At 31.6% G+C, this 13,052-nt stretch overlaps 1 protein-coding gene across 1 annotated transcript; it reads left to right on the top strand.

Annotated features, from left to right (window-relative positions):
• The first annotated feature begins 2,213 nt into the window (after window positions 1-2,213).
• On the top strand, window positions 2,214-12,167 carry LOC120256288 (O-acyltransferase WSD1-like). Its single transcript, XM_039264000.1, has 7 exons — window positions 2,214-2,723; window positions 10,175-10,756; window positions 10,837-10,903; window positions 10,984-11,081; window positions 11,164-11,376; window positions 11,647-11,784; window positions 11,915-12,167. The coding sequence occupies exons 1-7, from the start codon at window positions 2,421-2,423 to the stop codon at window positions 12,071-12,073; spliced, it is 1,560 nt and encodes a 519-aa protein (XP_039119934.1). The 5' UTR covers window positions 2,214-2,420; the 3' UTR covers window positions 12,074-12,167.
• The last annotated feature ends 885 nt before the right edge of the window (window positions 12,168-13,052 follow it).

The raw sequence follows: 13,052 nt of genomic DNA, 5'->3' as shown, positions 1-13,052 counted from the left end.
CTAAATATTTTTTTAAATAAGGAATAAAATCATATTTCAATAAAAAAACTCATTGTTTTTTTAAAATTATTTTATTATTTTTCATAGGCATAGAGGATTCAAATCCCATGACTTTTGATTTGAAAGAGAAGTGAAATACCATCTCTTAGGTGGTGTTATTTTTCATTTTTTTTTAAAAAAATATATTTAACAAGTGAATATATGCTAGAGGTTAGCAACAAAAGTTTAAATCTTATAATAACATTTAAAAAAACACTATTATCTGTCAAAAATATTTTACAAACTGGGGAATTATGCATTTTTTAATTGGCATCCAAGAATTAAAAAAAACTGCTATTGTACCACTATTTTTTTTCTTTATTTATTTGATGGTTATGTATTCATGATGATAAAGAAGAAATAAGGATCCTTATCATCATAAGCAAGTTTGATTTATAGATATATTTGAAACACTAGAAAATATTTTTCAGTTAAATGTCTTCCTGACCAATGATGGTTTTTTTAATAACGGTTGGAATAAGTCAAAATAAATATTTTAAAATTTTAATCAAAATATATATTACAACAAAGAAATTTATATTTTAAATTAATACTGTTAGTGCAACCGCACTATTTAAATTAGCATGATTTGACACCAAGGCACGATGACGTGGCAACCATGGTGACAAGGCATAATTGATGACATGGAAAGCATGGTGACATGGCATGGAGACTTAGCTTTGCAAGGCTAAACATCTCTGGAGATCTCGGTGGGAATTATTTTTTTAGTAAAGTCTCATAACATGGAGGATATTATCTCAAGATCTTGGTGGAATTATTCTTGGAAACATGAAGACAAGATCATATCGAAGACCATATTTAGGTGATTTGATCAAGACTAAATATGGTGGAGCTTAATTTGAAGAAATATCTATTCATGGGTATGAATGAAGGAGATATGATTTGAAGAATCCTCGATGATTGAATTGATTGATCGAAGATCTATTATCGGGAAGATTTGAGGACCAAACTTGCGTAAATCGAAGATCAAGTTTGAGAATCTTCGAAGACCAAACTTGGAAGATTGAAGACTAAGTTTGGCAAGTTTCATGAAGATGCACAGCGACGTGCGCCCTCATGCGTGGACTCGCGTGATGAGGAACCGAGGAGGTAAGCTAGTGCCGGCAGTCGGGATCGGGAGATTTGTCGCATCAACTCTGGACTAAGCATGACCGGGAGGTTGATGGGTCTTGAGGTCGTCCGTAACGTAACCAAAACTCAGTCAAGTCAGGAGTCAGGGCCATGTTGCAACTTATATTACAACAGGAGTTGCAACAACTAATTTCGAAAGGTTTTTTAAATTAGTAGTCGCGGAGATTCTAAAAGAGATATGTGCTATATTTGGGGCGTTGAGCCGTCTATATAAGCTACGTTGCTCGTAGATTGTAAGGGTGACTCTGGTAGGAGAGTGGGCGAGCACTAAACAATCTAGAGAGAATAGTGATCTTCATTGTTTGAGAGTGTGATTGACAAGTGTTTGTACTCATGTATTTTTTTACCCTTTAGTGGATTGTTTATCTCCCGGCTTGGCCCCCGACGTAGGCGAGTGGACGCCGAACCCAGGTTACTCAATCTTAGTGTGTCTTCTTGTTTTGCTTTTATGCTGAACTTTCTTTTGACTGGTTTCATGTGAGATCTATGAGTGCTTGAGTATTCTCTAAAACCCACAAACCACACCGGTGGAACTAATAAATACAAATTTTTTTATTTTATATAAATAGGTGACAAATACCCCTCCTTTGTGGATGCCGAAGGGAAAAATAAATATAGATATGTATCGGTTAAGGTAATACGAATTAAAAGCATATATCTTTCTACTGTATTGACCAAATTAATTATTAACAATAGTAATTAAATTAATTGAATGTTAATCCCACTTTAAGATCAAATAAACAGCCCACATTGGTGGACCAAATATAATGCAAATAAATGCCACAATTAGTTAAGAAATCAGGTCAAACATGTGCTAGGTCATCAAGATGGGTGACTGTTGGCTGTTTATCCAATCAAATTAAATATTCCTTTATCAAATAAATAAATAAAAATAAAGCCTAATTTTGGAAGAAAAAAATATATATTAATACACTATTCATTTAAAAACCCAAAATGGCCCACCAAATTAAATGAATCTATTAATAAAAAACCTAAATAAACCATCCCCAATTTGCAAAAAACCCCATCCAATCCCTTCCATTCAAATCACCACATCATTCCAACAATCAAATAAAAATTCAACAAAAAATAGTCAATAAAAATTGAGAAATTCCTCAGTTCCCTAAAAAAAAAATTTTAAAAAAAAAAGGGTAAAAAAAAAATTTTAAAAGGTTTGTGGATCTCTGAGAGTGCTCAAACCCTCAAAACGTCAACACAGTCTGAAATCCATGAGCTCCGAACCCTCCGGCGTGCTACCGCGGCGGCGCCCGTCGCCGATCGCCATAAAAAAGAGAAACGACGGCAGCGGAGAAGAAGGAAAAGAAGAAGAGAAAGAGAAGAAAGGGAGTTGGATGGAGTACGAGGGCGAGGCGGAGCAGCCACTGAGCCCGGCGGCTAGGCTCTTTCATCAGCCTCGATTCAACTGCTACATCGTCGCCGAGATGGGAATCGGAACTCCGATCGACGTCGCCGCCATCAAGGCCGGCCTCCTTTCCACCCTCGTCCTCCATCCCCGTTTCTCCAGCGTCCAGGTTCCTCTCTTTTTCTTTTTTTCTTTTTTATAAATATTTTTGCAATATATATATATTCATTTTAGTCACTATAAAATCACAAAATTTATGACTCATGTGTGCTTTTTAGCGAATTAGAAGCTGTTTGAGTTACTAATCAGTGCTAGAGCTTCTCCTCAGTTTGTTTGTTTTTTTGTTTTATTATTTTTTAAACTTTTAATAAATATGTTTGTGGTGGTTGATTTGAATAAAAAATTATACCTATGTGCAAATAATAGAGTTGGTAGTGGTAGTGGTTATGTGTCTTTTTTTTTAAAAAAAAAAGGTCTAAATATTAATTTAAAACTAATTTTTAATTAGTAATGATCACTTGACAAAGAGTAAACAAAAGTTACGAGTTTTTATAATATTATGTGTGTGTATAATGTATATATATATATAATTATTTATCATCGTTTAATTCGGTTTTTTTAACTTTTAAGCTGAATTGAATGGAATATTTTTATTGAATTTATTATTTTATTAGGTTGTTTGAAGACTCACCATAAATATACAATTGTTTTTTTTTAGTAAAACAACAGATATTTGTTACATTGATAAGGTTTTTTCTTTTTCTTTTTTTAGAAATGTAGGCAAGTCAATACGATTTTATGTGAATGTTTAAAATATATAAATATAAATTTAATATTAGAATGTATTTTAATTTATATTATTATATTAATTGAGCTACAATATAGTAAGGTTGGAATAAATATTTTCTTTTCAAAATCATAAATTAATTTATAATAAAAATATGTAATAAAGTTTAATAGTAAAATATATATTTTATAAAACTTTTAAATTTAGACTGTTTTCATAAGTACGTTTGGGAATATTTAAAGATGATTTATTTGAGTCGGTGGATATGTAATTTAATGAGTCTACCTACCCATTTTGATTTAATTAGTATTAAAATTAAAATTTCTAATCTATTAAGTTATTTTATCAAAAATAATAATGAATATTTGTTGAAATGGCTCATTTTAAAATTTTAATTATTAAATATATTTATTCAAATAATTAAATTTGTTAAAAAGAAATTTGTAAGGGATTTTGTTAGAAATAGGACTTATTTTTTATTAAAAAAAATGTGACTTATCCCCAACGAAACACAGTCAAATGATATATATATATATATATATATCCATATATATATATTGGCACATACACCTTTTTAAAAACGTGGGGATAAATATGAGTTTTTTAGGGTTTTATGAGCGGTTATTATTTGTAGTGTATATATGCTCTAAAAAAATAATAAAAATAAATAAATAAAAATAAAAAAAAAAAATTGATTGATAGGAACCTTTGTGTCTGCTTTAAAAAAAATATCAGCCAATTTTTCGGGTTTACAAATTTTCGCTTGTCATATCTTACATTTATATCTATAAATTACTTTTTTATTTAAAAGATTATGAAAATAAGATTAAAAGTATCTGAGTTTCTTGTACGGTTATTGTAGAATTGGGTGCGTTAGTTTGGGAGAACATTTTTAATATTATTTGAATTATCCCAAATTATATCAGGTTTGGTTTGGGATCAAAAGAATTTAGATTTATGGTTTTTTTTTTAATTTGCGTATTTTAGAATGAAATTTTATATTAATTAAAATAAAATTTTCAATTAACAATGAGTGTTTGTTAACTGTATGCATGTTTTAGTAGCACTAGTTAAAATATATTTATAACAATCACTATTTAGTGCAATGATGTCATTTGAACGGTGAATAGATCGATTTTGGATTAATGAGTACTATAAAATGTTGTAATAATATTATTTATTAAATTTACTATGGGAGAATATTGTTTATCTTCTCTCTAAAATTGGTATGGCAAGAAGAATTTATTTATTTTATTTTATTTTTAAAAAATTTTAATATAGTAGAACTTTTGATTACTTTATGTGATATTTGGTCAAGTTAATCATCTTTATAAAAAAACTTATTTATTTATATAAATCTTGTAAAAAAAATCATGAAATAACCCATGGATAAGAGTCATGAAATTTTGAGAAGGAAAGCTTGGATGGTTCTGAATTGTTCAATGAAAGACCGGTACACAAAGGGTCGGGTGGGAGTTGAGTGTACGAAATTTCTCTTCGCGTTTAGTGATGGGCTGATAATTATGTGCCATGACCTACAAGGGACCTGTAATTGGGAGTTCGTGACAGGAACCATGGTGACCATAAAAAATTTATAATTGTTAAAACTTATATAATAATATTATATTATAATATGTGTGTGTGTGTTTGTTTTTTTTTAAAAAAAAATATTGTACGCAAATCATGATAGGTTAAAGCCACCTGGTTTAAGTAGATTATTGGTATTTACCCCTATGTCTTTCAAGGAAAAGAAAAAAATAATGAGAGTTTGAATTTTACATCGAAGAATTAACTCCACAGGGAGTTTAAATCTTTATATGAACCTTAATAATTTAAAGGTAATTGCTCAACTATTACAATAATGGTGGCTAATATATATGTTTATTGTTAGGTTTGCCTCCATATTAGTGGATATTTTATATTTTAAAATATATGTACATGAGGGTCAGCCTTCTATGAATGCCCTAAACGTCATTAAATCAACATTTAACGCACCCCTCTCCAACCTCTACCCTGAGATACCCCCAACATTCACTGAACACTTGATCTTTTTCTATTTTTCTGTACTCATTTTTTTTTGTAAGATACCCTATTTAGTCCCTATATTATACTTGATATACCCTTTTAGTCCCTCTATTCTAATTTGCCCTCAAAAGATCTCTCTATTATTTAAGATGCGGTAAATTAAGTCACCCCGACACTTGTCCCTTTTTCCACTTTGGTCACTATGTTTCACTTTGTATCAAAGTGGTCATCATAAATCGATTTCATTTCATCAGGAGGTTATTCTTGGATTTTCGGTGATGTGACAACCAGAGATGCCACATCACATTAAAGATAAACAGTTTTTAATGCTCAGCTGGACAGACATGCCAGCCCTAGTGATTACTATTCTCAAAGTATGATTAAAAAAAAGGAAAAAATCCTTGTCTTCCTCCTCTTGTTCTCTTTCCAATTTAGTCATTCTCTGGTTGAGATGCTAGGAGCCAAAACCCTCTATCTTGCTCTCCTCATCATTCTCATCCTAGCCAGCAGCATAATGGCTTCCCATACACGAGCTTCAACTCATCCAACACCAAAGACGACTTCTTCTTCTCCAATGATGCTGCTATCGAGAAAGAATGTGTAAGGGAAAAAATGCAGGAGAAGCTCTTCCAAAGGTTGAGGTATTGCGCTAGTTTTCATAATTGGGAGCAGCTAAAGAGCTACCCACCTATCTAGCATCGCGAAACCATAGTCTGTTATTTCTTTATATTTATACATATCAGCTTTAGCGATGCCCTTGCAAAAAAATATAAAGATGTATTTTTTGCATGGGAATGAAAAATCTTGAGCTTCCCTTTTCAGCAATCTCCTTTTTCAATGCTGTTTAACATGATATCCGAGTGTCTCAAGAACTCAGAGATCCAAACATGAGAGCTATGCTTGAGAATGTCAAAGCAAAAGTTCTTGATGAGGGTGTGTTTGGGCTCTGTAGGATCGAGGTAGACGCCGACATCGGGTGTCGCCGGTGAAATTGAGGCCGGGCATGAAGTCCCCGATCAGGACGTTGCACTTATCAATGAGGGAGATGTCAAAGAGAGCCGAGACAGAATAGTAGTCAAGGAAGAGGGGAAGCTGACTGTGATGTTGAATAGACCTTCTTAAAATGGCGTGGACTAGGGGTTGATGTGTCCTGTCCAACTAGGCATTAAGAGCTATTTATTTTAATGTGATGTGGCACCTCCGGCTACCACATCAGATAAAATTGGTCGAAAATCCAAGAATAACCTCCGGATGAAATGAAATCGATTTATGATCGGTTTGATACAAATTGAAACATAGTGATCAAAGTGAAAACTGACCAAAACACAATGACCTCCTCAAAAATTTACCCCATAGGATTGCCATGGATGGGTTTTTTTTTTAACCAAAGAAAAATAGTTTCTTCTTCTTCCTCCTTTGTTTTTATTTTTATTTTGAGAACTCGACGTAGAAGGCTTTTTTAGATGGATAAAAACCAAATTTTCATAAAAGAAAATAGACCTATCATTGCAGTTATAGTCTTATAGTAAAACACTTAACTTTTATGTGAGAGATCAAGTATTTGACTTGTTGATAAAGTTTAAAGAATATTGAAAAATTATAATGTTTATTCAACAAAGAAATGTGTTAGTCGAAAATGAAATCTATTTATTGAAGAGATGTGTATATTCAACAATTAACTTCGTTATATATATATATATATATATATATCAGTTGGAAGGATGTGTTTTTCAACAATTATAAATTGAAACATTTTATTAATCAATTTCAATGACTTAAGTTTGAGAGATTGTCTTGACAGCTTTGTTGTATCCTAGATAGAGATGGCAATTTATACCCTACCCGTACCTGATCAAAGAGGGCATTGCCTTTTTGAGCTGGACAATGCCCTCTTTGACCGGGTACGGGTACGAGTAAGGGTATTATCCGTTATTTTTTGAGCTGGTATGGGTCGGGTAAGGGTATGCCCCTACCCAACCCGTACCTTTACGCGTTGAAGAGGATACGGTTTTTACCTGTACCCTTACCCTTATATATATATAATTTTTATTAAGTTAAACATTTACCCACAATTTACCCAAGATACATTTTCATTGTGATTAATTTAAAAATAATACTTTAAATTTTACTTAATATATTATTTGAATTTTATTTAATTTTTATATTTATATTTGATATAGTATAATATTTTTTATATAAATATTAAGAATCACAATTAAATTTAAAAATTTAAATATTATAAAACAAATATAAAAAATAATGTTATAATTATTTATTCTATAAATTATTAAAACATCTTGAAAAATAAGATACTAATAAAAAATCAATTGATTATGAGAATTACTTATAATGATTTTTACATTTAAAATCTCATCAGACATTTATAAAATTTGAAACTATATAAAATATAAATAGTAGATATATGAAAAAATTTAAAACAAAAACCAAAATAATTAATCATGGACAAAAACAAAGGTAGAGTTACCATTGAGTCCTAAATAGAAGCCAATAAAAATTAACAAACTTCTTATTTTGTATAAATCAATTTGTTACGTATAACTTTTATATGATTATATAATTTAAGATAAATAAATATATATCAACTTGTAATTTTGAATTTATGGACATGTGTTTAAAAATCTATATTATTATTATTATTATTATTATTTAAATTTATATTTAAATTTAATTCGATAATTTGAACAACGGGTAATCGGGTATCCTACGGGTATACCCGTACCTTATAGGTAATATTAAGGGTATGATTTTTTGTACCCTGGAGAGTATGGGTGAGAGTACAGGTATGAGATAGGGGTTACGGGTACGGGTAAGAGTTTTGGCATACCATACCCATACCCAAACCGTTATCATCCCTAATTCTAGAGGCATAACAACCTTTAAGAAAGTTTAATCTCCTCAGATTCTTTAATTTTCTTCGTTCTTCTTTATTTTTTTTTTTATTTTTTCTACTTTGATCTATAATTTTCTAATGACCCTCTTAATGCATAATTGATATTTAATAATAAAGAAAAATTATGTGTGTGGGGGTGGCTTGTCCACTTGTATAAAAAGATCTGCTAATTTATATGATATTTTTGTTACTAGTTTAATTTTTAAGAACAAATAACTAAATACTAACGGTCTCTTAGTCTATTGATACCGGGATCTTTTACACAGTGTGTTTGTTTTAGGGAGCACCCGAAATCAATATTAAGGCCTACATAAGGTGAAGACATAGGTTCTTATTGGGTTTGCGGTTGTGCTTCATGTTTGTGCACTCCCATAACTTCACTTGGTATTTATTTTGAGGAACACCCAAGATCGAACTCAAAGCCCACGTAAAAGTAAAAAAATATAAATGCTTATTGAGCTTGTGGTTGCACTCTAGGTATATTGATGCCTTTACTCTTAAACTAAAAAGTACTTGTCACTTATTTATAATTAAAAAAATAAAAAGCAACTGAGTGTTCATGAATCGTTCCCAGCGATGTATGGTTGGTCCACTCCGTGGATTTGAAGGACATAAAAAATCTATATTGCTAGATATTACTCTCTTCATTTTTATCTGTCACAAATTCAGTGTTTTTTTTTTTAATCTATTATTTTCTAACGTCAAGAAACATTTATTATTTTTTTCCCCAAAATTACCCTTTAACATTTTATTCAACTCTCTTGTTAGAATTAAATTCGAGAGAGAAATGTGAAGATATAAATTATGAGTACTTTTGGAAAGATGACTAATTTTTTATAAAATTTTGTGAAGTAACTAAATTTCTTGGTACGTGAGATTCGGTTAATTACGACAAAAAAAAACGAGGGAGTAAAAGATTCTTTGGACTCATAATAATGGTTTTAATTTTACTTCATTCTCTTTTTATCTGTTGTGATTAACCGAATCTCACATACTAAAAAATTTAATTATTTCACAAAATTTTATAAAAAGTAGTTATCTTTCCAAAATTACTCCTAATTTATATCTTCACATTTCTTTCTATATTTAATTTCCATGAAAAGAATTGAAATAAACAAATATTAAAAGATAATTTTAGAAAAAAATAATAAATATTTCTTGATGTTAGAAAATGACAGATAAAAAGAAATAGAGAGCGAGAGAGTAATTTTTTTTTATTGTTTTATTGTTTCAGCTTTTGTAGCATGAAGATTCTTGGTGATATCCATGTGTATTTATTACACAAATATTAGTAGTTTTTTTATATAATAAATATTGACATTATTGTGAGAGACGGTGAATTATCGACCACTCATTTCAGAGAATAATAAATTATTACTTTTTTTATTATAGAGTAGTAGTTTAATTATTTTTTTATTAATCTTTTTTACATAAACACTCCTCTTAAATCATGAAAATAATGTCCTTAGAAAAATCACTCTATGTATATATATATTTCATAAGTTGTTAATTGTGTAATATATGATAACTAATTATTTATATTTATTTACTTTTTCTCTCACTGCTTTTAGATTTATATCATGATTGTTAATATTGGGTGATGCTAACTAGGTGACAAACAAATAAACAAAAATGAATTAGATCACCAACATAGTATGCTTAAACAAATAATTTTTAAATTAAAATTTTTATATATGAGAAAATATTTATCAGAAATATCTACCTCTTTATGAGACTCTTCGTAGCTCAGTCTACAAAGTAGGTTATTTGAATGACAAAATTAAATGTGATTATTCACTTTAGGGATCAATAATACTTATTAGCTTATGTTTATTAATTTCAACATTCTAAACATTTGTCAATGTTTTTTTCTTCCTTGTGAATAATGTTCTTGCAGATATTGGATGAGTCAAAAGGCAAGAAACCAAAATGGGTGCGGACAAACGTGGTCATAGATAACCACATAGTGATCCCAAACATGGACCCAAACAGCAACAACCCAGACCAACTTGTAGAGGATTACGTGGCATCCCTTTCAAACTCTCCCGCCATTGACCTTTCCCGCCCTCTCTGGGATCTCCACATCCTCAACTTCCAAACCTCCAAAGCCTCCTCCGTTGTCATCCTCCGCATCCACCATTCCCTCGGCGACGGCACCTCCCTCATGTCCCTCCTCCTCGCCTGCACCCGCAAAACCTCCAACCCTGACTCTCCCCCTTCCCTCCCTTTCTCCCACCACCCGCCCCGGTCTCATCCCCAAAACCGTCTTTTCGCAATGCTCGCCGCTCTTTGGGCTTTTCTTGTGCTTATTTTCCACTCGTTTGTTGATCTGATCATCTTTACTGCCACCGCTGCTTTCTTGAATGACTCTGATACACCGTTCAAGGGCGGTGATGGCACAGAGCGTCATCCGAAACGGTTTGTGCATCAAAGTGTCTGTCTTGATGATATCAAGATTGTCAAGAACGCTGTTGGATGTGTATGTATGTTTGTCATGTGCTCTTCTCTCTTAATTATTTTTAATTTGCTTCTGATTTGTTTGGTTTTTTTGTTTTTCAGACTGTTAATGATGTTCTTCTTGGGGTGACATCAGCGGGACTGACTCGGTATCTTTACAGGAAATATGGTATTTTCTATTTGCTTTTGAAGATAATTTGTTTGTGAATTTGTTTTAGTCGTCCTACTGATTGTTTGTTTTGATCGGAGAGAGTGTGAATGAGAAGGAGAAGAAGAAAAGATTTAAGAGTAACATAAGGCTCCGATCAACAGTTCTTGTTAACATTAGGCCGTCTCCTGGAATTCATGTAATGTCTAGTTCTATGTTTGTGTGTTGCTGGTTCAGGTGTTCAAAACTTGAGTTGATATTTATATGTTAACTTTGTGCAGGCTTTGGCTGACATGATGCAGGCCGGCAAGTGTGATGCTAAGTGGGGAAACTTGATGGGTTACATGATTCTCCCTTTCCCAATTGCCTTCCATCGTGATCCTCTAGATTATGTGCGCAAGGGGAAGGCGATAGCAGACCGGAAGAAGTCATCTTTGGAAGCAATTTTCACCTACAGCTGTGCTTATATGATGATGAAGTTGTTCGGCGTGAAGGTATGATTTGATCGTTGTTTTGTGACATAAAGAACTGATGGAAATCGGTTAAATGCATAATTAATTTGTTGCTTCTAATTGGATTTCTTGATCTGTTCACTTGCTGGTCAAATTATTTTATTACCATTGTTCTAATGTTTTATCAGACCTCACAAAATTTGTTTTTAACAAAATTTAAAATGATGTATGAGTAGGTTTTACTGAATATATATTTCTGCGATGATGCAATTTGATCGATTTCTCGTGTTCTCTCTCTCTTTGAACCATCAGGCAACAGCAGCACTTTCACACAGACTGCTCTGCCACACGAGTTTATCTTTCTCGAACATCATTGGCCCAGTTGAAGAAATCGGTTTCTATGGTCATCCATTACTCTACATTGCTCCAAGTGTTTACGGACATCCTCAAGTAAGTTCTTCCGACATATTATCGATCATTCTCACCTGATGTTATTTAAACATTGTAATTTCATCCATCTTGAAACAGTTATTTGAGCTCTAATAAAATGAAAAATGCAAATAATTTCTGGTTTCAACAGGCACTCACAGTTCATTACCAGAGCTACATGAACAAGATGGAGATAGTCCTCGCTGTCGATGAGTCATTGATCCCCGACCCTCATCGGCTTTTGGATGACTTGGCTGAATCTCTGCAACTAATCAAAGACGCTGCAATTGCTGTAAAATCTATTGGCTAGGATGCCTTAAACACAACTTTTATATAGATACTCAGAAACTCAAGATCATTGTTGGAAAAAGAACATGTTATTTAGTTATTAGAAGGGAAAAAAACAGAAAAGAAAAGAAAATAAGAACATGTTACTTGTTGTAAAATAATTGAGTTTGTAAAACATCATCATTCTTGCGAAATAATGTAAAAACAAAATTATGAACTTGTGATAAAAATAATAATAATAATAATAATAATAATAATAATAATAATAAAAAATTCTATTCTAACCTTCTTGTTACTGGTTTGATTTTCTTTTTGGTCGAATTTTATCTCGTTTTATGTTTAGATGGGCAAATATAGATCACATAAATTGATTGCTATATATGTAATGCTTTTTATGGATTTAAGATTTTGAGATTGTATCTCTATTTGCTTAAACTCTTAATTTAGGTGCAAGATGGTTAGAAAATAGCATAGTTATTATTAATTAAGGATGATCCAAGTATAATGAAAGCTAAGTTTAAACACAAAAATAACTGTAACCCTAAAAATATAACCTCCTTTCCTCCTTACTTATTCTCCTCCTCTCACTTCCACATTTCTCAAACTGCCCCTTTCGTACTAGAAAACTACAAGACAATCCTTTCAATAGTTACTCCAAATGGGCCTGGGTATGCCCATCCAAGCCCAACAAAGAACAATTTATATCAAAATTTCATTTTTTATCTCCATAAGTAAATCATTAATCTAATTTGCCAAGTACATAAATTAAAATTTTCAATTCTCATAATCACATATAACCCCCCCACTCCCCAAATATATATATATATATATATATATATTCTAAGCCAAAGGTCTTTTTTAATCAATCCGGGCCAAAACTACAATGGCAAAACTGTAAAAATCTTAAACTCTTAAAGCAAAATATTAAAGACCAATTCAAATAAGACACTCTTTTCCTCCTTCTCAACATCTCCCGCCATACCCTAAGCAATGGCCAACCA

Source organism: Dioscorea cayenensis, unplaced genomic scaffold (genome assembly GCF_009730915.1).
Source record: "Dioscorea cayenensis subsp. rotundata cultivar TDr96_F1 unplaced genomic scaffold, TDr96_F1_v2_PseudoChromosome.rev07_lg8_w22 25.fasta BLBR01001379.1, whole genome shotgun sequence".
Lineage (NCBI taxonomy): Eukaryota > Viridiplantae > Streptophyta > Magnoliopsida > Dioscoreales > Dioscoreaceae > Dioscorea > Dioscorea cayenensis.
Note: the sequence above shows the minus strand (reverse complement) of the source record. Positions and strands in the feature narration are given on the sequence as shown.